This window comes from Amblyraja radiata, chromosome 23, assembly GCF_010909765.2.
Source record: "Amblyraja radiata isolate CabotCenter1 chromosome 23, sAmbRad1.1.pri, whole genome shotgun sequence".
NCBI lineage: Eukaryota > Metazoa > Chordata > Chondrichthyes > Rajiformes > Rajidae > Amblyraja > Amblyraja radiata.
In genome coordinates, this window is record NC_045978.1 from 22369434 (window position 1) to 22395256 (window position 25823).

Consider the following 25823-nt stretch of genomic DNA (forward strand, 5'->3'; position numbering starts at 1 on the left):
AATACTTGTGTGATCGAGAACACTCCTGTTAAGGGATGATATATGTGCACTTGCATACATCTTGAGGTGGAAATCAGTAGAACCTAAAATATGCATCATAGCAACATATATTCTGCTAATGTAATCAGTAACAATTTATGGGGAATTTTGAAAGCATGCGAAATATAGCATAATTGGCAGAAAAATATCAATTTTCCATGGTTCCTAAAGCAGTTTATTCGACCTTTTGATCTTTGTATTGCGATGAGATTGCAAAGGATAGTCTTGTAATTCCTAGATTACAGTTCAATTTCAATCTTAAATGTGGATTCAGGGGCTCTCATGTTTTAGCTTTTGCATATTTGAAAATAAATGTCAAGCAAATTTAGCTTAAGCGGTAATGTAGTTACTTTATGCCTTTTGAGATAAAATGACATTGAAGCATTAAAATTGGAAAATAATCTAATGCTGCACATGTAATCTTATGATTTTTAGGTCGGCAATCGAAAAAGGGCCTTTTTTGTACAGGTGTAGAATAGTGTTAATGTGTGCGGGGATCGTTAGTCGGAGTGGACTCAGTGGGCCATACTGCCTGTTTCCGCGCTGTATCTTTAAACTAAACCAACTACAGAAAGCCTGGATCATATCAAATGTCCAATCCCTAAAGGTCTGAATTAAGATGCCCAAGAGTTGAACTTGCAAACACCTACCAATATCCTCATAAACAAAATCCAGGATTTCCCCCGCGTTTTTTTTCCTTTTATTTATTGAATGATTTTGCATTTTTTATACAAAATTTGTACCAATTACAAAATCCTTACTTTTGAATAGAAATACCAGGCTGCTTTTGAATCACACTACAGAAGGGGGGGGGGGGGGGGGGGGAGAAAAAAAAACAGGTAATGTTTACACTCTGGAGCTCACAGAGCTTAAAAAAAAAAAACCAGCAAGAAACACCACGCACGGCCAGACAAAATTACTGTTACCCTTTTCATCTTAATTTCTTAAAATATGCATTTATAACAAAATCATTATTAATAAACCTTTCCAATGTTTTTTTTTCCTGCATAACACTTTCTACAACAAAGGCAGCGAGAAACAACTATAAACTGGCCTAGGGTTCTAAATGCATAAAATTAAATTACAGAAAGTCATTGCTTACCTGTAATTAATATCCAATAGAAGATGCGCTGAGAGTGATTATATTTGGCTTTCATCTTATTTGACAACAATTAAAAAGTATGAACATGCAATTAGTTGAAAAAACCTCCGAACTTCAATTTACACCAGTCCATGCAGTCAACCATTGTGAAGTGACAACAACCTCGCGATCTTACCATCAATTAAACATTGGGTTATAATAGAATGGAGTCAGAGGGACATTACTCAGGTCTGTAGTTGTTAGCAGCTTCCTTCTTACTTCCTCGATGAAGGAGTATATCAGTTCTCATTCAGCTCTATTGTGGACTTCATATTTTGCCCTTACCCCTATTTTTATTCATCCAAATGCTCAGATATATATTTTTTTAAATATGGTAAAATTAAGTTTGTCTGGCCTAGATCCTATGGAAGCACAAGGATAGCACATCACTATTAATTATTTACATAAAGATGGTTAAATCAGGTCAGGGTGGGTGGGAAGTGAAGATTAGCATTGAAAACAGACCAAATAAGGCAAACTGTATATACAATAATCTTTAATCTGAAAATGTTGCCTAGAGACCAACTGTACACAAAAATTATTTAGAACTCCATTTCTTTTGCAGTTAAGCCTTTTATTTAATGAAAATCCCAAACTTTGGTCATAAGAATGCTAGCCAAATCTAGTATTAACACTTTCCAGAACTAGGCACAGTGATCTTTAAACAGCCCTAGATCTATACTGATATAGAACACCACTCCTTAATTTGAACATGGAATGGGAAGTAGCCAAATTCACAATTGCTACTAATCCAATTCTGTAGAAATTCAGCATTGCCCCATCGTATTTGAACTTCAGTGATCAATTCCTCAGTCAAAAATGGTTGGCAACGTAAATCACCAGTAACTAAAGGAAATAATCTGGTGTAGCCAGTCTCTTTTCCAGTTATTATAAAGAAGCTTACCTGGGCTCCTTTCTCTCTCACTCCACATCCCCACCCTCAATCGTATGTAAACTCGCTTCAACACACCATGCAACTTGCTTTCACTTAGTTTCATCAGGGTCACTAACCCCAATCTTTCAGAATCAACTGGAACTCCACGTAGCAGAATAAATGCAGTAAATGATCAGAGGTCTGAGAGATTTACTGTGTGATCTTTAATTCACAAGAGCTGCAGCCTACTATTCAAAGATTATCTTTTCCAATAACTCACTTTAATACAATAAGTATTTTCACAAAATTTATAAACTGATATTTAAAAAAGCTCATCTGTGAAGTTCGACCAGAAGAGCAGCAAAATCAACAAAACGTAACTTAAAATGGGTAACGAGTGCAGTGCTATCTCTATAGTCTACCTGACTGCAGTAGTCTTAGTCTTAATCACAGGAACCACAAGGATAAGTTCAAAACCCCCCAAAAAGATGCACACCATCTTTCAATCAGATTATCTGATCAGGTTATCAACGTTACTTATAGTCAAAATGTGGTACACTGCACCAAAATAAAACAGCCTTAGGGCGCTTGTGTGTAAATCTACTTCTGCCATTTTATTTCTTCCACTAGGTCTTGGCAAGATTGAAAAAGAAACATTTGTCTGAAGTCCATTGGGAGTTGTAAAGAGTTTTCCCCCGATACTTTCCACTTGCATCGTTTGTACAGGCAACCCCTATGTAATTGTCCACATTCCTCCAAGTTATTTGGAATTTCAGTTCCCTTGCAGCTCCTATCGTCTTGCCGGAGTCAGCAGCTGGGCTGTTGTCATCGAGTCTGGAAAGAGGTTGTGGTAGGTTGGAAGTGGCACATAGGCAGCGGTGATCATTTTTCCTACAAAAGAAGAAAACAGTTACATTCTAAACTTACAAACACAGCCACAACAAGAAGTGATTAATAGAAGGCACAGAAATAAATCCTCATTCTCATGTAACTAATCTCAGCTAGGTAAAAACTAGAGCTCCTCTTGGGACCTCAGCGTTCAGCTTTAGTACCAGATTCTCAATGCTAACTGGAATCTCAGTGGTTAAAAAGATATGACTTTGTACATTGATAAAATATCTGAACAAAAACATCCCAATCTTCAAAAGATGGCTTGCTATCCCAACTCAATCTTGGAGCTCAAAGGAAAACGATTGAAGTTAGCAAAGATATAAAATAAGGTTGCTTCCAAAGATCCCTGGCATGTCAGCACCCCACAATGAGGAAGAAAATAAAGTACAAAAATAATTTTATTCCAGAGTATTGAAACTCCAAATATTTTTCAGACAGCAATCATCCCCATCAATACCACCTTAAATGTCTTTAAATGTTTTCAAAATAATTGGCTCAAAATAAATGATTGTTGATACGGTTGGTTTTCCACCTTCCAATGTGGTACGCAATGACAAGATTAGAATTTATTGCCCATCCTAATGACCCCTTGAAAAGAGTCATCAATTAGGAAATTTCACTGGGCAGTGCACAATGATAGTTCGGCGCACCTGGAGCTAGATGGATTTTGACAACGATTCATTCATTTCATCACCAATTCTTTCTAACTTTATAATTCAATTAAAAATTTCTTATCACTCGGGTAGAATTTGAACATGTGCATGTAGATTAGTTAAGATCAAAAGAGGCTCGACTAAACATACCCAAATGAGCATGTTCAGCACCCTTTAAATACCTACCAGCAAACCACCTTCCGTGTAAGGCGCCAACAGCTGCAGCAGCAGCGGCAATAGTGGGACATTTCACATAGACATTTCCCTGAAGAGGAAACAAACCATACCTTTTGATAAGCCGACAAAGCATTCACACAATAACCAGCATTTATTATAGGTTAGTCAGGCAGCACAGAAATAAATCTTATGGCGCACTTATTCCATACCAGTCATCAAGCACCTAATTACACTAACTGCATTATTTCCATTTTACCTATTCACTGCTGATTCGACCATTCGCCTACAATTTACAATGGCCAATTTAACTACCAGCACATATTTGGGATATGGGAGGAAATCGGGACACACAGAGGGAACCCACATTGCCACGGGGAGACCATGCAGACTGCACACAGAATTGGTGATCAGGATGCAACCTACATTGGTGTTATGAAGCAGCAGCTCTATTGCACAAAGTACCACGTACAAAGATTTCCACATACTAGATTATCTTGCCAAATACTAGATTTACTTTAATGCTTACAGTTTAAATAAATAGTCACTGCATTGGTTACCCTTCTTCTGGTTACATCAAAAGTTGAGTTATTAAAATTAACTGGTCAACAGACCAAAAAAGTTTTTGAACACAAGCGGAGAATACCAGAGATGCTCGCAGCACGGAAATGTTCAACCAAAATAGAAAAGAAAAACAATGCCAACAATTGTGAGAGTAAATTAACCCCTCCCCCCCCCCCAACCCACTAAATACGACGCCTAGGCCAGGCGAGGCAGACGATTTTGACCTCATTCTGTGCCGATCTGATGGTCGAGATTGCCCCCTGCGGCCGGGGCTCTGGAACGCCAGAGCCAGCAGATCTGTTCCCACAGCCAGCTTCTGCGGCCGACTATCTTGCACCACCCCTCCCAACCAAAGGCCGCAACTGCTGTTAGTCCGGAAAAACACATAATACGGTATGGCTCTGGAACAAAGGGTGCCAGAATCAGTACAGTATGTGAAGAATTAAAAATGCTTTGGAATATCTGTAAAAAAGGCTACGGTGGGTACAACTTATAAAGGAGCTCTTTAATTAGCAAGCAATTTATAGGATGAAATATAGAATCCTGGAATGTGACTGAAAAGAGAAAGGTATTCCTTCTCAGCAATGCAATGTACAGTGGAGTTCTATATGCTCATTCTTGTGCTTACTAAAAAGCTTATTGGCAGAAATATGACTTTTTCTTCAACAATGGAGTTTATCTCCATATTTGGTTCTTTGCAACATAACACGAGTTAAGATAGCAACTGTTTACTAATTATCACTGCACCACTGGTGCTTTGAACCAGCCTACTTAATTGGCACTGCCAGCAGAAATTATGTTCTTACAGAAAATCTTGCCAGGAAAGACAGCTCACCTGGGGTGAATTTTTATCCACAAATATGTGAATTACTCCTCCATGTTTATTGCATTCTTCAATTACATCATCGCGGATTTCTTGGTCCCAGGCTGGATCATCTTCCCTTCATAATGAAATTATACTTGTGAGAAAAGGCCTGCAAATATACCACTATTATGGCAACTAAATAATGAATTCCAAAAGATCAGTTATTTCAAGAAATTCTCAGCCAAAAACATATTTTAATGCTTTATTGGGTTGAACTGGGATGACAAGGTTTATCTAGTAACTGACCACAAAATCAAGTTCAACAATACTAACGTTAGGGTGAAGGAAAATAAACTGATGTTGGCAGTCATTATCCACCATTATGTAAGCGGTGTATCTGCAAAAGTAATGGAATTTTTAAAATAATGATCACGTTAAAAACTGCGAAGTCCTGGCTAAAGAAAGGACACCTGCTGCCCATGGAAATGTAGTGATCACAAGCAGGAGCGAAAGAAAAACTGGAAAAGAGGAATATTCTCCCCATCCCCGTTCTAGAAAAAAAACGTACTTACTGCTGATCATACTTGAATATCACCAACTAAAACTATTCATGCCAACATTAGGAAGAGTGCCATCTATCATTGTAATGGCTTCTATCACCAAACTTAAATAAACGGCTATCAAGTAAAAAAAACATTTGGAAAAAGCTTGTTAGTTGTAGGCATTGATCCATCCATATTTTAATAGAATTTCAGCCTCAAAGCCTACGTAACGGAAAATGGAAATAACCAACACATTTCCATCAAAACATAACTAAAACTGATCTTGTTATCTTCCTGTTTGGTGGTCTTCCTATCTGCTCAAAAACAGTTTGCAATTGCGATACGATTTTTCACCAGTTCACTCACCATTCTCCTAAGCAGCCCAGCCCCGCCCCAAGCAGCAGCCCAGCCCCACAGAGACCCAGCGTGGGAGATCCAGCCCAGCCCAGAGTCGGAGATGTCGCCAAACGGAAAGCAGAGACTCTGATCCCATCACACCGCCAATTCCAGCCACTACCCATCTGGTTCCCCTCGCTGGCTCCTCTTCCCCATGGCTCTTCCCCCGTATTTTCCCCGAGCTCACTCCCCCCCCCCCCGTCCCCGCCCACACAACCTCCCCTCCCCCACAAATCCCCTCCCCTCCCACCCTTCCCTCTCCCCCTCCCACACACAAAGGGGATGAGGGGAAATAAGCCACGCCTGCGCAGTTAGGGGCTATGGTGAGTGGTGGAATATTGCCTTGGGGAGCAGGCCTCCCATGTGACTGGGACCCAACGGGTCCCACTTAGTTTAGTAAATAAAATCACAGGGATTTTTTTTGTTGCAAAAATGGAGTTGAAAAAAAAAGAAATGTTCTTCCTTCCTTATGATACATTAGTCTCATTTTCACCACTGACCTTTGTCACCATCTCCACTCATCTGTCCATCACAACCCCTCACCTGTACCCACCTATCATTTGTCCACCCACCTCTCTTTTCCCGCATTCTCTTTCCTATTCCAGTCTGAAGGGCCCCGACATGAAACGTCACCTGTCCATTTCCCTTCACAGATGCTGCTTGACCCGACAATTTCCTCCATCACTGTGTTTTTGTTCAAGATTCCAGCGTCTGCAGTTTCTAGTATCTCAATAATATCTGGTTAATTTCCAGAGTAACGACTGATTAGATAGGAGGAATTGCTTTTGAATTGCATCTCTTTGGTGTAAAAAATTCCATATCACTGCATATATTTAGTGACAATTGACATCTATTTGAAGGTAATGGTCTGTGAGGTAGATCGGATATGCTAGGATCTTGTTGACTGTGCCCAAGTCTATTCCCATTTCTTATGGCTATCTTTCTCTTTCCTAATTACACGTTATTACTGCGACTTCTCTGTAAGGACTCTCAAAACAATGTACATTTCTGCACTCAAAAGTATTTTACTTTCTCTATTTTTATATCAGCATGTAAAGTAAAAATTTACCCATCATCAACCGGCCTCTGGCTCATAACTATTTCCCCTCCCTTCCCTACATGGCTCGTATGCACGCCCATCACTTCACTTCACCACGCCCCTATTGCCTTTATTGAAGCCATCTTCAATCTCCACTCAGTCTTGATGCAGGGTTTCAACCTGAAACACCAACCATTTCTCTCTATACACATACGCTGCTCAACATGCTATGTTCCTCCATCAGGTTTGTTATTCCAGATTCCAATCTGTTGCGACTTCAAATGTCACTCCAGTGCCATCGACCTCACACTTCAATACCTATCAAATTCTGCCGCAACTCTGTTAATCTTTAACTGTGAAGTTTGATATCAGTCCGCAGAAATCTCGTGAAATGTTGCAAAATGGCTTGCATTAAGGCAAGGCATCTTGTTCCAAGGTAACAATTTCTAGTATTGTGTGCTCAAGAGAGCCATAATTTCAACTAACAGTTGTGCGATTCATGTTTTTAACATTTCTGCGGTGTTTACATAATTCATAATTATCACAGCATAAACTGGTTTCTTCGAAGACATTCGCAGCTGGATTTCAGCTTAATCAGCCATTGTTGGTTTGCTTAATCATATCCTCATTCAACTTATGCCAAATTGGCTAATTACCTTTACTCAAATACAAACGTACACAATTAATATTTTCTATTGGCTGTACCGAGCAGCTTTATTCCAAACACCAGTGCAGAACAGACTCCCTTGAAATGTGGAAGGCATGTGAATACTACCTACTTGTATTTTGGGAAGAATTTCAAGAAAGCAGATCAGTAAAGAAAATAAAACTTACGACTGTGGGTTAAACATGTTGGACAACTGGAAACACTGTGTCGCTATTGGTGGGGCATTTACAGCCATAGGAGGATTCAATGCTGAAATAATAATAATAATATTAGCACATTCATTCCATAACATGTAACTTGTGTCACTTTACATTGTAAGGATCATTTAAAAAATACACATTTGCACTGAAACCTAATTTTCTATCCAAGATGCAACAAAAACATCTCATATTTCCTATCACGATTTGACATACCCAGTCTTATGAACATTATTGATACATTTACTCTATCATTAGAACTCTTTGAAAATGCAAAATATGAGTTCACACTGTTCCTATTGCTGTCACCTTAAATTGTAAGGTACAAGTGCAATTGGCAGTGCTACGGTCATTGATGTCATGTTTTGTTAACGAGTGCCATAGAACTTAATTTAAATTCTGGTGTGTAATCACATTGTTACGCAAACAGTGGAACCATGCTATATTTCACAACCCTTATGTTCACGACTTTACAACAGCGTCAAAATACGGTGTATTATATTAGTGTTCACATCTAGATTCCAGCTCAACACAAATAATGGAGCTATGCTGATTATATTGACATACAGGCCATGAAATAAATTATTAAAATAAAATCCCAGCTCCTTGGGGTTAAAAAAAGCCTTTTTGCTTAGACAACCCAGCAAATTTCAGACAAACTTACATAATTGTGACTATACCACAAACTTAATTCAGTATCGGTGCACTCCTTTGGGGTATCCTAAGGAATTGAGCATTGCTTTGTACACCCAAACTGTAATCCTTCTGTTTTAAAAATAAATGAAAGAAAGAAATTCACCAGAATAAAAGTTCTTACCTTCAGTCTGCTGCATAATTCTGGACTGCAAATCTAACAAAGCAGAAGGGACAAATATTAAATCCTCTCAAATAATTAATGTATATTAACAAACAAATCTTTGAACATTCAAGTCAGCAATTATTAAAACCATTGTGTCAAAACCCCACCTCACTGTTAAAAGAAACAGCTCAGTAGCAAAGTCACCAACATTGTCCAAATGAAATAAAGTGCCACACCCTATTATATCTAGCAAGCAGCAGTTGAAGTATCAATTAGCAATTAAAAAAAAACCAAAAGCAGTGTGAAATTACATGGAGCTTCGAAACAGTTTAAAAACTCCATTACATTAACAATCACACAGTCGCTCTGCGGAGCAAGAATTTTGTGGTTGTGAGAAGAGTTGATAATGGGTAGAGGTCGAGAATACAATCCACAAATGTTGAATATATAGAGTACAATGTTGCAACGATGAGCATTTGCAAATTAAAATGAAGAAACAAACTGTTTTTAAATACATCGAACTTGGCCGAAGGGGAAAAAAACAACCAACTAAGAAGGATCAGTAATTCTAAAATTGAATCACCATTTCAGTTTAGATAAAACAGTACTGAACAAGTAATTCAGAAGCATAGGCAAACAATCCATGAGAATTCTGGCCAACATTAAAAATTGAAAGTAGACAGATTAGTAATTGGCCAAATGTGGAAAACCATATCAAAAGCAGAAAACTACTCTGGCCAATTACTATTCCAGTCCACTCTCAATTTGATGGACACTGTTATCGAGCAACACTTACTTACCAAGAACCTGTTCATTGATGTTCAGCTTGGGTTCCCCCAGGACCACTCTGCTCCAGACATCATTGCATCCTTGGTCTAAACATGGACAAAAAGAGCAGTTCTAGAGGCGAACTGAGAGGCAGCAATTGGCAAAAGATGTGGCATCACGGAATTGGAGCAAGATTGAAGTCAAAGGGGAAATCTCTCCAATGTTTGAGCCAAAGATAGCATAAAAGTATGAAGTTGCTGATGGACCCAGGCCCATTCACCTCAGCCCCAAGATATCATTGTAGGAGTTTCTCAGGGCAATAGCCAATCTCTCCAGTAGCTTTATCAGTAACTTTCCTTCAATCATGTCAGAAGTATGAATATTTGTTGATAATTGCACAATTTCAGTTCCAACTGCAATTTCTCCAGAAAATGGAGCCAGCTATGTCCACATGCAAGTAGACATGGACATTAGGGGTTGGGCTGTTGAGCAGCACGTGGTATCTGTGTGCCACAAGAAAGTCATGCAATGACCACTGCTAGTATATTAGTATCTAATCACCCTTTCCCTCCATCAGTCAAAGGAACATGATGGAATACTCTTAAAACCTGTCTGGTTGAATGGCACTCCAAGTCTGAACATGGTAGGCAGAGGACAAAGCAGTTTGCTTGATTGGCTGAAGGTTTACGATCTATATGATCCACTGTGGCAACTTAAGAATGCTTCAAAAATAAATCTCAAATGTGTAAACTAACTCCTAGCAGATCACCATCACCTGCAAGTTCCCTTCCAAGTCATACAAATTATCCTAGGAATGTACTCCCCAGTTCAGAAGCATGGGAATATTCTCACCCAAGTTTAGATTTGTTTATTATTAGTTTAGTTTATTATTGTCACGTGTACTGAGGTACAGTGAAAAGCTTTTTGTTGCCTGCTATCCAGTCAGCGGACAGATTACACTTGATGACAATCGAGCTGTCCACATTGTAGATACAGGATAAAAAGAATCCTGCCTTACAGGCAGCTCACCACTACCTTAAAATAAATCGTTATACCAGCAATAGCCAAACTCTGAATAAACAGTCATACAAATCTGTTTGTTATATAAAAACACCATGAGGTTTGACCGTACCTGCTGCTGCTGCCATGGCACCCAATGAAATGTTGCCACTCATCTGCAAAGCCTGTTGTGCTGCCGGAGGTATTTGCAATCCTGTTCCTGAAACAAACAGAACATAAGCAAAAAATATTAAGACACAGAATGCGAGATATATTAAACAAATCTATGCAAAAAGAAAATTTTAGTGGGAAGAATAAACAAAACCAGCTATCAAAGAAATAGCACACGAGCTAACAAACTTGCAGTCTGGTAAAAAAAAGTTGAACTATTCTCCAGATGGAAAAGACCGACAAACCACCTACCAAACATTTAAGATCTGCAGATATGGAGAGGATGCTTGCATGAAGTATAAACATTAGCATGGATCTGTTCATGCAATTAGCCCGTTTCATGCTTGTAAATTCTAGCTTAAGATAGACCATCATTAAAACATTGGTTACATCACAACTTCACTGATCCCTAGTTTCTAAATAGTTGGATCACTAACCAGTTGTAAACAATAGAACATTAGTTATTCATTTACAGGTGTTTAGATGGACACAGATAAACTCACCACATCTGATCATAAAGATTATGAATTGTGAGAATAGCAGAGCTTGCAAAAATAGACATGTTCAATGAGTGGGCCAAAACAAGGGCAGATGAGAGTATAATGAAGGGGCATTGAAAGTTATCCACTTTGGTAGGAAGAATAGAAATGCAGAGTATGATTTAAATGATAATATGCATAAAGATCAGGGTTTAGTGATACAAAGAATCAAGTTATCATGGTTGCAGCAGGTAATTAACATAGACAAAGGAACATTGGCCTTTATTGCAATAGGTGCAGTGTTAAGGGAAAGGAAGCCTTGCTGTAACCGTACAAGTTTACCAGTCTGTATCTGGAGGAACACATGCACTTTGCTCTCCTTATCCAAGGATGTAGCCTTGCAAACAATTCCTCCTAAATGTTCACAAAATAAATTCCTATAATGAAGTTCCCCTGTGTGCTATATATTGTGTAGTTTAGAAAGACAGCAGGCAATTGAGGTCCCCAAGAGCCTTAACATGGTTAATACTGTAAATATTTCTCCTGAAATCTAGAATTAGAATATTGCCATTGAATATGGTGGCAGAGACATTCCCTTTGCTCATTATGAACATTGGAATTCTCTACCCAACGAGAAGGTAGTGCCAGCTGATCCATTAAAACTTTCAAGGTTGAGACTGATAGAACCAAATGAAATAAAGTTTTGTGTTGGAAGGAACTAAAGATGCCGGTTTACACGGAAAAAAAGTTTGAGGTCAAGTAATTGCAGGCAAGATCAGTTTTAAAATTTACTGGGTGATGCAGTATGCACAAGAGGCTACAAGAACAGACTCTTTATCCTATTAGGCTTTTATAGACCAGAATCACAAATTAGAGGTTCACTGAAAACTGTGCAATAAACCTTAGATAGTGTGGCATGTGGAACATTGGTACCACCGAACAGTTGCATTTTCCAGACTAATGCATGCCATTCCATATTAAGTTAATTTTATTTGCCACACAGTATAACATTGCCAATCAATATAGTAAAGCGCAGCACAACGCAGAGGTTGAAACCCCAGTGAATCCCACGAGAATTAAGGAAACAACTATGTGGCATTGGGATTTCTGTATAGTTGGATTCACCGCTATATACTATTTGAGTGACAGGGAACAAGGCATTATAACTGCAGCCTATACTGCCTGGACTCAAGGCTGAGGAAGTTCTATGCTATGAAATAAGAGATTTCAAATACCAGAACCTGTAGTATTGCATCAGTTAAGTTAAGTGAAAAGAAAGAAAAATCAACATAAAAAACATGCACAAGCTTCAAGTCTGTCTCACACTAAAGTACCTTCTGCCAGCCTAGCCATCAGTTGCAGACGCCCCGTTGTTCCAAGGTCGATACCAGTCCTTTCCAATTCATCGCTGTCTAGAAATGAGCTGGCATTGGAAGAATCAGATCGTTCTGTCACATGGCCAACCTTCATTGGTCTACCGGCAAGCTCGAACCCATTTAATTGTTCCAAAGCCTTCTTTGCACATTCAGCATCAGAAAACTGTGCAGAAAACAATTATACTAGTTAGCATCATAAACAATTTTAGCATCAAAGTTCCTCCTTTTGCATTATATTCAGAACAGAAACAATGCCTATTGCATCAATGCCGACCTTATTACACATCTACACTAATCCCATTTGCCCTCAGTGGGTCCATATCCTTCACCGGCTTTTCACTGTACGTTGGTACACGTGACAATAAACTAAACAACCTATCTATTTTCTCACCAAAACTAAAGTCATCCAATCCAGTCAACACCCTGAAAAGAAAAGTAAAATGATAAAAAACATACAAGTTTAGACCTAAAACTTACCGTTATGAATCCATAGCCTTTCGATCGGCCAGTTTCACTATCCATCATCAGTTGTATATTTTCAATCTAAAGATTCAAAGAACATAAGTCACAACCCCAAAATTATTTCAAGTTTATGTAAAAAATCTACACATTTTCCAACGGTCTGATGACCTTAAGTAAAATTAAATTTTCTGCATAACTAATTTCTGAATACCCACCCTCTCTTAAGTGTTTAGGCATCAGTATTTGACCAAAGCATGAAGAACACATTTTCAAAAAAATGATAGATTATGACATTACATTTCACTGAATTATTTTTATCTGATAAAATATTTTATTATACTTACTCTACCAAAGGGTTCAAAAATTCCTCTCAACATTTCTTCAGTGATATTGAAGTGCAAAGATCCTACATATAGCCTCATTGGTCCTGCCGTTCCTTTCTGGAGGTTGTTAGCCAGCGCTGCAGCTCTGTTCTTCTCAGCCTGTTTCACATGAATGATCAGAATTAACGTTTTCATTTGGTGAAAAGAGGAACTTGCATATATCCAACAGTAAATGAATTTTTTTTAAACTCAATACGTTACAAATCTGAAAGAAAATTATACAGCATCTGTAGAATGAAAATCAATATTTTAGGTCTTGACCTTTTTATTCTGGCAGTTTCTCTTTCCACAGATGCTGTCTGATTTGTTGAGTTTTTCCAAACAATTTCTGCTTTCGTTGGATTTCTCAAAATTATTTGACATTAAATTATGATGTAGAAATTGTAGAAAACAAAATGCACCAAGACACACAGAATGTTTTTTTTTTATATGATTACATATATAATTACATTTGAAACTATTTTTTCACCAACAAGAGAACTGTAGCTTTGCTATCTACCATAATGTAAGAAGCTTCCATGAATAATGAAATCTATTAGGCAATTGAGGTTTTGATGGAAAGCATGCAGGGCTTTGGAGAGGGTGATGAAGTGGAACAAACTGAGCAAGGATACAATTGGCTTAATGATATTCTTTCGCGTTGTAACTTGAAAATCTGCAACCTCGTTAGTACCACTGGCCCACAAATGACCACACTAAGTTGCAAAATGCAGCATATAAACACATTTTCTCTCCTCTTCCCCGTAGGGTCATTTTTCCTCTGCCTGAAATTAACTCCTTGAATCCATCACCTAAGTGCTCAAAAATTAAATTGGAACGGCACTGATACGCAGAGGCTAATTTTTCCCATTGAGGGTTTCAGAGATGAATTGAGCTTGAAAAGGAGGGGATATTGTTTAAAGACAATAGGGCTCAAGACAGTTTTTAGTGAACAGACATTATAGTTCTCATTCATTTAATTTATTCACAATGTGATGTAAACTGACATTAAATTGAGTTAACATTTGATTATATATTGATATAAAATGATGTTCCCTTACCTGTGAAGCCTGAACAATAATTGGCACACCAAGCAGCTTTTGCCCCGTCAAACCTATTGCGAGTGGAACAGAGCTCACATCGACAAATTCTACATAAGCAATTCCTTTTGAGCGTCTAGAGTTCCTATCTGATATCATTCTTACATCACGAACCTGTATAAAAAGATATTCAATTTACCAAAGTCAAATGAATAAAAATGTGTTAAATAAGTCACTACACTTCATCCACAGCAGCTACTTGATCTTCAGCTCAGATATCCAAATTTATTTCATCCCCAAGGATTAAGATGCAAAGTTTACAAGGTGGAGCAGTGGCACCGCTGGCGTGGCCTTTGCCTCAAAGCACCAGAAAACCACTTTCAATTCTGATCTTGGGTGCAGTCCACATGGAGTTTACATGTTTCCTTGTGAACCTGCGAGTTTCGTTCAAATGCTACGATTCCTTCCCACATCCCACATGATTACCGCAAGGGAAAGGAAGGACATTAGTTTGGAGGATGTGGAATCGGTATGGGTAGAGCTGCGAAACACTAAGGGGCAGAAAACGCTGGTGGGTGTTGTGTACAGGCCACCTAACAGTAGTAGTGAAGTTGGAGATGGTATCAAACAGGAAATTAGAAATGCGTGCGACAAAGGCAAAACAGTTATAATGGGTGACTTCAATCTACATATAGATTGGGTGAATCAAATTGGCAGGGGTGCTAAGGAAGAGGATTTCTTGGAATGTATGCAGGATAGTTATCTAAATCAACATGTAGAGGAACCAACGAGAGAGCAGGCTATTTTTATGTTTACTTTAGCTTTCAGCTAAATCTTAACTACATTGCACTTTTAACTTTTGCACTTTTTATAATGCATTTTTAATTTTGCTTTTCTTTTCTTTTAGTTCTTCTATTTTATTTCATTTTATTATTTCATTTATTGTATGACATGTTTTTATGTGAAGCACTTTGAGTCTGCCTTGTGTATGAAATGTGCTATATAAATAAAGTTGCCTTGCCTTGCCTATTTTAGACTGGGTATTGAGTAATGAGGAAGGGTTAGTTAGCAGTCTTGTTGTACGTGCCGCGTGACCATAATATGGTTGAGTTCTTCATTAGGATGGAGAATGACATTGTTAATTCAGAAACAATGGTTCTGAACTTAAAGAAAGGTAACTTTGAGGGTATGAGACGTGAATTGGCCAAGATTGACTGGCAATTAATTCTAAAAGGGTTGACGGTGGATATGCAATGGAAGACATTTAAAGACTGCATGGATGAACTACAAAAACTGTTCATCCCAGTTTGGCAAAAGAATAAATCAGGGAAGGTAGTGCATCCGTGGATAACAAGGGAAATCAGGGATAGTATCAAAGCGAAGGATGATGCGTACAAATTAGCCAGAAAAAGCAGCATACCAGAGGACTGGGAGAAATTCAGAGGAGGACAAAGGGCTTAATTAGGAAAGGAAAAATAGATTATGAAAGAAAACTGGCAGGGAACATAAAAACTGACTGCAAAAGTTTTTATAGATATGTGAAAAGAAAGAGATTAGTTAAAACAAATGTAGGTTCCTTGCAGTCAGAAACAGGTGAGTTGATCACCGGGAACAAGGATATGGCGGACCAATTGAATAACTACTTTGGTTCCGTCTTCACTAAGGAAGACATAAATAATCTGCCGGAAATAGCAGGGAGGAATTGAGTGAAATCCAGGTTAGTCGGGAAGTGGTGTTGGGTAAATTGAATGGATTAAAGGCCGTTAAATCCCCAGGGCTAGATAGGCTGTATCCCAGAGTACTTAAGGAAGTAGCTCCAGAAATAGTGGATGCATTAGTAATAATCTTTCAAAACTCTTTAGATTCTGGAGTAGTTCCTGAGGATTGACGGGTAGCAAATGTAACCCCACTTTTTAAGAAGGGAGGGAAGAGAGAAAACGGGGAATTACAGACCAGTTAGTCTAACATCGGTAGTGGGGAAACTGCTAGAGTCAGTTATTAAAGATGGGATAGCAGCACATTTGGAAAGTGGTGAAATCATTGGACAAAGTCAGCATGGATTTACGAAAGGTAAATCATGTCTGACGAATCTTATAGAATTTTTCGAGGATGTAACTAGTAGCGTGGATAGGGGAGAACCAGTGGATGTTGTGCATCTAGACTTCCAGAAGGCTTTCGACAAAGTCCCACATAAGAGATTAGTATACAAACTTAAAGCACACGGCATTGGGGGTTCAGTATTGATGTGGATAGAGAACTGGCTGGCAAACAGGAAGCAAAGAGTAGGAGTAAACGGGTCCTTTTCACAATGGCGGGCAGTGACTAGTGGGGTACCGCAAGGCTCAGTGCTGGGACCTCAGCTATTTACAATATATATTAATGATCTGGATGAGGGAATTGAAGGCAATATCTCCAAGTTTGCGGATGACACTAAGCTGGGGGGCAGTGTTAGCTGTGAGGAGGATGCTAGGAGACTGCAAGGTGACTTGGATAGGCTGGGTGAGTGGGCAAATGTTTGGCAGATGCAGTATAATGTGGATAAGTGTGAGGTTATCCATTTTGGTGGCAAAAACAGGAAATTATCTAAATGGTGGCCGATTAGGAAAAGGGGAGATGCAGCGAGACCTGGGTGTCATGGTACACCAGTCATTGAAAGTAGGCATGCAGGTGCATCAGGCAGTGAAGAAAGCGAATGGTATGTTAGCTTTCATAGCAAAAGGATTTGAGTATAGGAGCAGGGAGGTTCTACTGCAGTTGTACAGGGTCTTGGTGAGACCACACCTGGAGTATTGCGTACAGTTTTGGTCTCCAAATCTGAGGAAGGACATTATTGCCATAGAGGGAGTGCAGAGAAGGTTCACCAGACTGATTCCTGGGATGTCAGGACTGTCTTATGAAGAAAGACTGGATAGACTTGGTTTATACTCTCTAGAATTTAGGAGATTGAGAGGGGATCTTATAGAAACTTACAAAATTCTTAAGGGGTTGGACAGGCTAGATGCAGGAAGATTGTTCCCGATGTTGGGGAAGTCCAGGACAAGGAGTCACAGCTTAAGGATAAGGGGGAAATCCTTTAAAACCGAGATGAGAAAAACGTTTTTCACACAGAGAGTGGTGAATCTCTGGAACTCTCTGCCACAGAGGGTAGTTGAGGCCAGTTCATTGGCTATATTTAAGAGGGAGTTAGATGTGGCCCTTATGGCTAAGGGGATCAGAGGGTATGGAGAGAAGGCAGGTACGGGATACTGAGTTGGATGATCAGCCATGATCATATTGAATGGCGGTGCAGGCTCGAAGGGCCGAATGGCCTACTCCTGCACCTAATTTCTATGTTTCTATCCCAAATATGGGTTAGAGGTTAATTGGCCACACTAAATTACTGTAATTTCTGTAAAGAAATTTACTTAGGCAATGGTAGTCCTATTCGGTTCCCCATAACATCTGCAGTGGAAAGCAAACTTCTGAATATCCTTGAGACGGCTATTTTCTAAATTTGAAAGGCATCAAATAGTATGAGGTGGAGTGAATATGCGATTGAATTTATTCTTTCGAAATGTGGAACAGCCTCAAATAGCTGCATGGCCTATTTATTTTCTTATTTTTTAGTTTTCTACAAAACAGTTATTTTTTCAATAAACATATAAAAAAGACGCTGGAGTTCCAAATATAACCGAATCAGATGAGCCCGGCAATGGTTTAAATAAAAATAACTTTTTTGTTAATTAACTTTGTAACAAATATTAAATAAAAATCATGATCCTACCTTTCCTACAGAAGAAAAAAATTCCTCCAAGTCTCTGGGTCGAATTCGTGCTGCCAACTGCATACAAAACACTGTGCGGGCATCTCTTTCTTCAGGTGAAATGTTATCGATTGGCTCTCTATAATTAACAATATTAGAAAATGGAAGATTATATTTAGAAATGTTAAACATAAATTATTTGAATACAAGATATTTCACCCAAATTTCTTCAACACCTCACTACTACAGTTTGAGGTACACAGCTGCTTTAAAAGAACATCCTACAGAAAGAACAGGTGCCCAAGAAGAGCAAGGTGAAATATGTCAATGACTACCCTACGGTGGCACCTGCATCCAATGTACTGAATTACTTCTGAAAGATTATGATGCAGATCAACTCCTGCTTAAGTATTCACCTGGACTATCTTCAATTCACCCACCACCACCACAGATGGACAACGGACATGATTCTGCGCCAGACCACTTGGACAGCAGGAACACGTACGCCAAGCTGTTGTTCACTGACTAGCATGGTGCTCAACGGCATCCCTTCTACGCCCATCTTCAAACTCAGGGAACTGGGTCTCTGCTCCTGGACTTCCTCATCAGCGAACCTCAATCAGTACTTTAAATGCTTCTAACTTTTAATGCTCCAGTTCATATTAAACTCCTTGTATTCACTCGAGTTTAGAAGGATGAGGGGGATCTTATAGAAACATATAAAATTATAAAAGGACTGGACACGCTAGATGCAGGAAAAATGTTCCCAATGTTGGGCGAGTCCAGAACCAGGGGTCACAGTCTTAGAATAAAGGGGACGCCATTTAAGACTGAGGCGAGATAAAACTTTTTCACCCAGAGAGTTGTGAATTTGTGGAATTCCCTGCCACAGAGGGCAATGGAGGCCAAATCACTGGATGGATTTAAGAGAGAGTTATATAGAGCTCTAGGGGCTAGTGGAATCAAGGGATAGGGGGAGAAGGCAGGCACGGGGTTATTGATTGGGGACGATCAGCCATGATCACAATGAATGACGGTGCTGGCTCGAAGGGCCGAATGGCCTCCTCCTGCACCTATCTTTTATGTTTCTGTATGCGACAAGTAAACACACTTGAATTTTCACAAGGACTGTTTATCATCTGGCTTTTGTCAACAAATCCCAAATGGCAATTCAGTAAATTTCACACAACTATCTACAAATCTACTAAATGCTGAGCTGCCTCAACAACCATCTACAAATCTAATAAATGCTGAGCTGCACCTCCTGTACTTTTTAAAATGCCAGCATAAACAAACCGCATGATAGAAGAACTGCGTGTTTCCAAACATCCTTGTCCTGAATGCTACGGGGATCAGGAGATATGGTAACCAAACAGTAAAGTAGACCTGATGCATACACAGGATGCAGAGCAGTCTTAGAGCACAGCCTATTCCTGCTTCCATGTGCTTATGTTGCGATTGGACCCAAATCCATATCTCCTGTTCATTAGTCCATTATGATTCTCTGCCATATCACTTTGTGAAAGGCAGAGTTAATCTAAATTGCACCAAAAGCTTGTAAGTTAAACATGGGGGGGGGGGAGGAGATACATAATAAAACAAATAGATAATAGGTGCAGGAGGCCATTCGGCCCTTCGAGCCAGCACCACCATTCAATGTGATCATCCCCAATCAGTATCCCGTTCCTGCCTTCTCCCCATACCCCCATGACAATCTTTAAGAGCCCTATCTAGCTCTCTCTTGAAAGTATCCAGAGAACCCGCCTCTACAGACTCACAACTCTCGGTGAGAAAAAGTGTTTCCTCGTCTCCGTTCTAAATGGCTTACCCCTTATTCTTAAACTGTGGCCCCTGGTTCTGGACTCCCCCAACATCGGGAACATGTTTCCTGCCTCTAGCGCGTCCAAACCCTTTAACAATCTTATATGTTTCAATAAGATGCCCTCTCATCCTTCTAAACTCCAGAGTGTACATGCCCAGCCACTCCATTCTCTCAGCATATGACAGTCCCGCCATCCCGGGAATTAACCTTGTAAACCTACGCTGCACTCCCTCAATAGTAAGAATGTCCTTCCTCAAATTAGGGGACCAAATGCACACAATACTCCCAGGTGTGGTCTCACTAGGGCCCTGTACAACTGCAGAATGACCTCTTTGCTCCTATACACAACTCCTCTTGTTATAAAGGCCAACATGCCATTCGGTTCTTCACTGCCTGCTGTATCTGTATGCTTACTTTCATAGACTGATGAACAGACCCCCAGATCCCGTTGTATTTCCCCTTTTCCCAACTTGACGCCATTTAGATAGTAATCTGACTTCCTGTTTTGATACCAAAGTGGATATCTTCACATTTATCCACATTAAACTTCATCTGCCATGCATCTGCCCACTCTCCCAACCTGTCCAAGTCGCCCTGCATTCTCATAGCATCCTCCTCCTCAGTTCACACTGCCACCCAGCTTTGTGTCATCTGCAAATTTGCTAATGTTACTTTGAATCCCTTCATCCAAATCATTGATGTACATTGTAAATGTATACTGTTTCATCAGGGACTGGATTGTTTTTATTGTTATTATGTGTGAAATGTTTTAAGTTTCATGTGCGATGCTCCGGTATTCCCTGGGAAACGTCTTCTCATTTTGCACTGTACAACTGTTGCTTTGCAAGATGACAATAAAGGTTGATTTGATTTGATTTGAAATAGCTGCGGATCCCAGCACCGAGCCTTGCGGCACCCCACTAGTCACTGCCTGCCATTCTGAAAGGGACCCGTTAATCCCTACTCTTCATTTCCTGTCTGCCAACCAATTTTCTATCCATGTCAGCACTCTATCCCCAATACCATGTGCCCTAATTTTGCCCACTAATTTCCTATGTGGGACCTTATCAAATGCTTTCTGAAAGTCCAGGTACACCACATCCACTGGCTCTCCCTTGTGCATTTTCCTCATTACATCCTGAAAAAATTCCAGAAGATTAGTCAAGCATGATTTCCCCTACGTAAATCCATGCTGACTCGGACCGATCCTGTTACTGCTATCCAAATGTGCAGCTATTTCATCTTTTATAATTGACTCCAGCATCTTCCCCACCATCGATGTCAAGCTAACTGGTCTATAATTCCGTTTTCTCTCTCCCGCCTTTCTTAAAAAGTGGGATAACATTAGCTACCCTCCAATCTACAGAAACTGATCCTGAGTCTATAGAACAGTGGAAAATTATCACCAATGCATCCACGATTTCTAGAGCAGACCATCAGGCCCTGGGGATTAATCAGCCTTCAGTCCCATCAGTCTATCCAACACCATTTCCTGCCTCATGTGGATTTCCTTCAGTTCCTCTGTCACCCCAGATCCTCTGGCCACTACTATATCAGGAAGATTGTTTGTGTCCACCTTAGTGAAGACAGATCCAAAGTACCTGTTCAACTCATCTGCCATTTCCTTGTTCCCCATAATAAATTCACCTTTTTCGGTCTTCAAGGGTCCAACTTTGGTCTTACCTAATTTTTTCCTCTTCACATACCTAAAGCAGCTTTTACAATCCTCCTTTATATTCTTGGCTAGCTTACCCTTCGTACCTCATCTTTTCTCTCCGTATTGTCTTTTTAGTTATCTTCTGTTGCTCTTTAAACATTACCCAATCCTCTTGCTTCCCGCTCATCTTTGCTACGTTGTACATCTCTTTTATTTTTATACTGTCCATGACGTCCCTTGTCAGCCACATTCGCCCCCTACTCCCCTTGGAATCTTTCTTCCTCCTAGGAATGAACTAATCCTGCACCTTCTGTATTATTCCTAGAAATACCTGCCATTGTTGTTCCACCGTCATCCCTGCTAGAGTATCTTTCCAGTCAACTTTGGCCAGCTCCTCCCTTCATGGCCCCATAGTCCCCTTTATTCAACTGTAACACTGACACCTCCGATTTACCCTTCTCCCTCTCCAATTGTAAATTAAACCTGACCATATTACTGTCACTACAATATTACACAAGCTTATGCTAAAGTAAGTTGCATAAGGATTAACTGCACTAGACAACAGTACAAGATTTTAACAATCGTGCCATGGTGTTCAGTGGTCGCGTATGAAAAATAAATTGAGATAAGGGCTGCAAAAGAGACTGTTTGCACTTTATAAAATACTCTGTTGAACCTTAAATACCAAAACGCACAACCAATATTTAAATCCTACCATAAGTCCACCCTTTTCACACAGTGAAAACAATGCTTCGTGCTAAATGTGGTTTGCATGCAAGTTTAATTGGCTTTTTATTACAGCAGTACCTATGAATTTATTCAAGTATTACCTTATTGGACTTTTATCCTTTTTGTGTGGGCTTCTGCTTCGGGATCGCCTTCGACTTTGAAATCGGAAAAGAACACAAGAATTAGTATGAATCTTTGGAGGAAATAACAGATTCCTCCAGTAAGAACTGTAATTTAACTGTTGTGATCACTGTCACATTTTAAACACACAATGACTAAACAAGCTCAGCAGATACATTTATACATGAGATTTCAAATTTTAAAATTTATTGATGCCTAATTTATCACTAGACTGTTGAAATTAAAGTTCTCTTGGGGCTACATGCTACAAAATAATTTTCACGGTCAATTTCACAAGTTATAATTAAACTGACATTGGGACGAGTTGGGTAGCAATAATCTTTCCCATTGCTTGGCATTCCGTTATTCATTAGGTTAACAAAAATAATATAAATCACAATGATTGGTCCCATGTAGCCTGAAATTACTGGTGACTATTGATGTTACTATTTAAGTGACAGCAGGCTCACAGCATGGCCCACTTCTGCACAAAATCAGAATTCCCAAATTTGCTTATTATTTGATGCCCTAAGGAAACACTGAGGGAGCACAAAGTTGCAGAGATTCCCCACACTTATGTTAGGAATCCTCTTTTACAACTTGCATCATAATCAGACCACCATCGTTCTTCATTTACTTCATCGAAAGAAAATAACCGAGAGGGACCTAGGCATATTCTAATATTTGAGGGGTTTTTATCTTTAGTGTTTCAAATATTGTTAATTGTCCTGAAGTCCTACATTAATTTTGGAATATTTCTAAATGCGACAACTGGTAGGATTTTTTTAAAATAACAGGCAGAGCCTGTTTTGTTCGCTCCCCCACCCCACCTGACCAGTCATCACAGCCCAGGCATGGTGAATACTTTGAATCCTTTGGTTTTAAGTCATGTCAAAATACCTGCCTTGCTCAGTACTTTATACAGGTAAGTGTTTGGGAAAATGTTTAAGGACTTGGGCTCATGCCAGGGTCATGGCTATGGTCAGTTTCCAGCCAGGTTTTAATCTGGTTTCTGTGCCGACCTCAACAAGGAAACTGTGATCGCTTATTGTAAAACAGTGGCAATCATGGGTGGCTCAATGATGGCTACACATTCTGGGACATTGAGCCAGACTCAGGGGGAATAAAAACATCTGCCTATTAGGATTTTAAAATATACATGATTGGACCACAAATTGGAGCCTCACGATTAAAGGCTTGAATAGTATTCTCACAAAAAAATTAAAATTGGCAGTCATCTTTGTGTGTTATGCCAGTCTATAATGGACCGTTTTGCCATTTTAAGTAGGGCTCCTGTTAAATGCAAGTTACTTCAATAACACACCTTATTTTGATACCAGGTTGCATGCCAATCTTCCCTCTGCTGCTACCACCACTGCTGAATTTTGGACCAGAACTAGAATAAAAAATGAGACAAAGTCAATTATAGCTACAAGATACAGAGCCATCCATGTTTGGGACAAAGACCCATCATTCATTTATTTGCCTCTGTACTCCACAATTGGAGATTTGTAATAGAAAAAAAAAAATCACATGTGGTTAAAGTTCAAATTGCCAGATTTTAGTAAAGGATATTTTTACACATTTTAGTTTCACTATGTAGAAATTACAGCTGCGTTTATACATGGTCCCCCCCATTTCAGGGCACCATAATGTTTGGGACACATGGCTTCACAGGTGTTTGTAATTGCTCAGGCGTGTTTAATTGCCTCCTTACTACTGCAGGAGGCAGGAGGCGAGCTCTCAGCATCTAGTCTTTGGAAACTTTTATTGCAGTTTATCAACATGAGGACCAAAGTTGTGCCAATGAAAGTCAACAAAGTCGTCATGAGACTGAGAAACAAGAATAAAGACATCAGCCAAACCTTAGGCTTACCAAAATCTACTGTTTGGAACATTACTAATCACTAAGGGACAGGCAGGCCAAAGAAGACCTCCACAGCTGATGACAGAAGTATTCTCTCTTAGACCGTGGGCCGAGGTGCATTTTCGTTTCATTTTGTGACCCACATCCCATATCTACCTATATTTATAACATATTGTGTAAAAATATTGTAGAAATCCTATCTGAAACTCGTCGAAAAAAACCTGCACAAATTTTCCGAGCAGTAATTGTCCAATCAAAGCACTTTTGACATTGAGTTAGACGCCTATTGACCAATTACGCGCTTAGTTTCATGCTAGCTAGGCAGGGAGCATACTGGGATCATGATGACAGGAGATTCCGAGGAAGGTTAGTGCAAGAGGTTTTAACTGTCAAAACAATAATACAAATAACCTCACATGATTATCATACTCCATAATAAATCATGACAGTATGATTGATGATTACTGTGAACTTTCAGCAAGTTGTCATCTAGTTTTTGCAAGAGAGTGAACTGCAGATTACTGTGCATGCATACGTTTGAAAGAGTTCAAAACACATTTTGGTCTTACTTCAACAACATGCAGAATAAATTTTCCAACGAGTTGGTGGAGAGTTCCTTTCCACAGCGTGTAGGGAGTCTGGCCCAGGTCAGCACGGCCTGGGCTGCACAAAATAGCAAACTTGGCTGGGCCGCTGGGGTTAAAGTTGTGAGGAGGGCAGGAGCGTTGAAAGGAGGGGGTCGGGGATCATGCCAGCAACTCACTCACCGCTGCCGTGGCGCTCCAGGCACGGAGCCACCGCATTGTGGTCGGGGAGGGAAGTAGCTCATGCGGCTGCGAGCAGCCGTTGGGACCGGACAGCGGAACCGGCCGCCACCTCAGCCCGCCTGCCACGGTGTCCTTCGGCACAGGCGTAACCGGTGGAGATGGTGGTTGGCAGGTGGCTACTGGGCAGAAGGCTGGCTGCTCTGTCCCAGGCTCTCTCCGATTTGTGATCTCCCGGAGCCAGGAACTAAATAGCATGCAGCACGGAACTCAGCTCCCCATAGAGTAATATTAAGCTACCTATTATTAAGCACAAGAGGGCTGTTACTTTTTCTAATAAATTTTCTAATTATCTTAATTAATTAGTGTGCAACTTTTGGCACTGACGAGTTACGAATTCCTTCTTAATGATATTTTATCTAAATCTGTGCCAGACATGGGTCACAAAAGTTAAATTCTAGACGCTTTTTGGATGCCCGGCCAACAGCCTATATAATGAAGAAAAATCCCCAAACGCCTGTCCAACAGATTAGAAACACTCTCTTCAGGAGTCAGGTGGGGATTTGTCAATGACCACTGTCCGCAGAATACTTCACGAACAGAAATACAGGGGCTACACTGCAAGATACAAACCACTGGTTAGCTGCAAAAAAATAGGACGCTGGGTTACAGTTTGCCAAGAAG

The 25823-nt window shown here is 39.8% G+C and overlaps 1 protein-coding gene across 10 annotated transcripts in view; it reads right to left on the minus strand.

The window, feature by feature from the left end:
- Positions 1–726: 726 nt before the first annotated feature.
- Positions 727–25823, minus strand: part of rbm39 (RNA binding motif protein 39) — a 43808-nt gene continuing 18711 nt past the window's right edge. For 7 of the 10 annotated variants that reach the window (XM_033041761.1, XM_033041768.1, XM_033041762.1 and 4 more), the window contains 14 exons: positions 23833–23904; positions 22490–22543; positions 18202–18319; positions 14460–14612; positions 13381–13518; positions 13052–13117; positions 12533–12737; positions 10682–10768; positions 9582–9656; positions 8800–8832; positions 7953–8034; positions 5172–5277; positions 3785–3863; positions 727–2945 (listed from right to left, as the gene is read on the minus strand). In XM_033041761.1, the coding sequence (XP_032897652.1) occupies positions 2845–2945; positions 3785–3863; positions 5172–5277; positions 7953–8034; positions 8800–8832; positions 9582–9656; positions 10682–10768; positions 12533–12737; positions 13052–13117; positions 13381–13518; positions 14460–14612; positions 18202–18319; positions 22490–22543; positions 23833–23904 (1369 nt within the window). In that variant the 3' untranslated portion in view covers positions 727–2844. The remainder of the gene's footprint in view (positions 2946–3784; positions 3864–5171; positions 5278–7952; positions 8035–8799; positions 8833–9581; positions 9657–10681; positions 10769–12532; positions 12738–13051; positions 13118–13380; positions 13519–14459; positions 14613–18201; positions 18320–22489; positions 22544–23832; positions 23905–25823) is intronic. The other 3 variants (XM_033041765.1, XM_033041764.1, XM_033041766.1) reach the window with 2 other exon arrangements.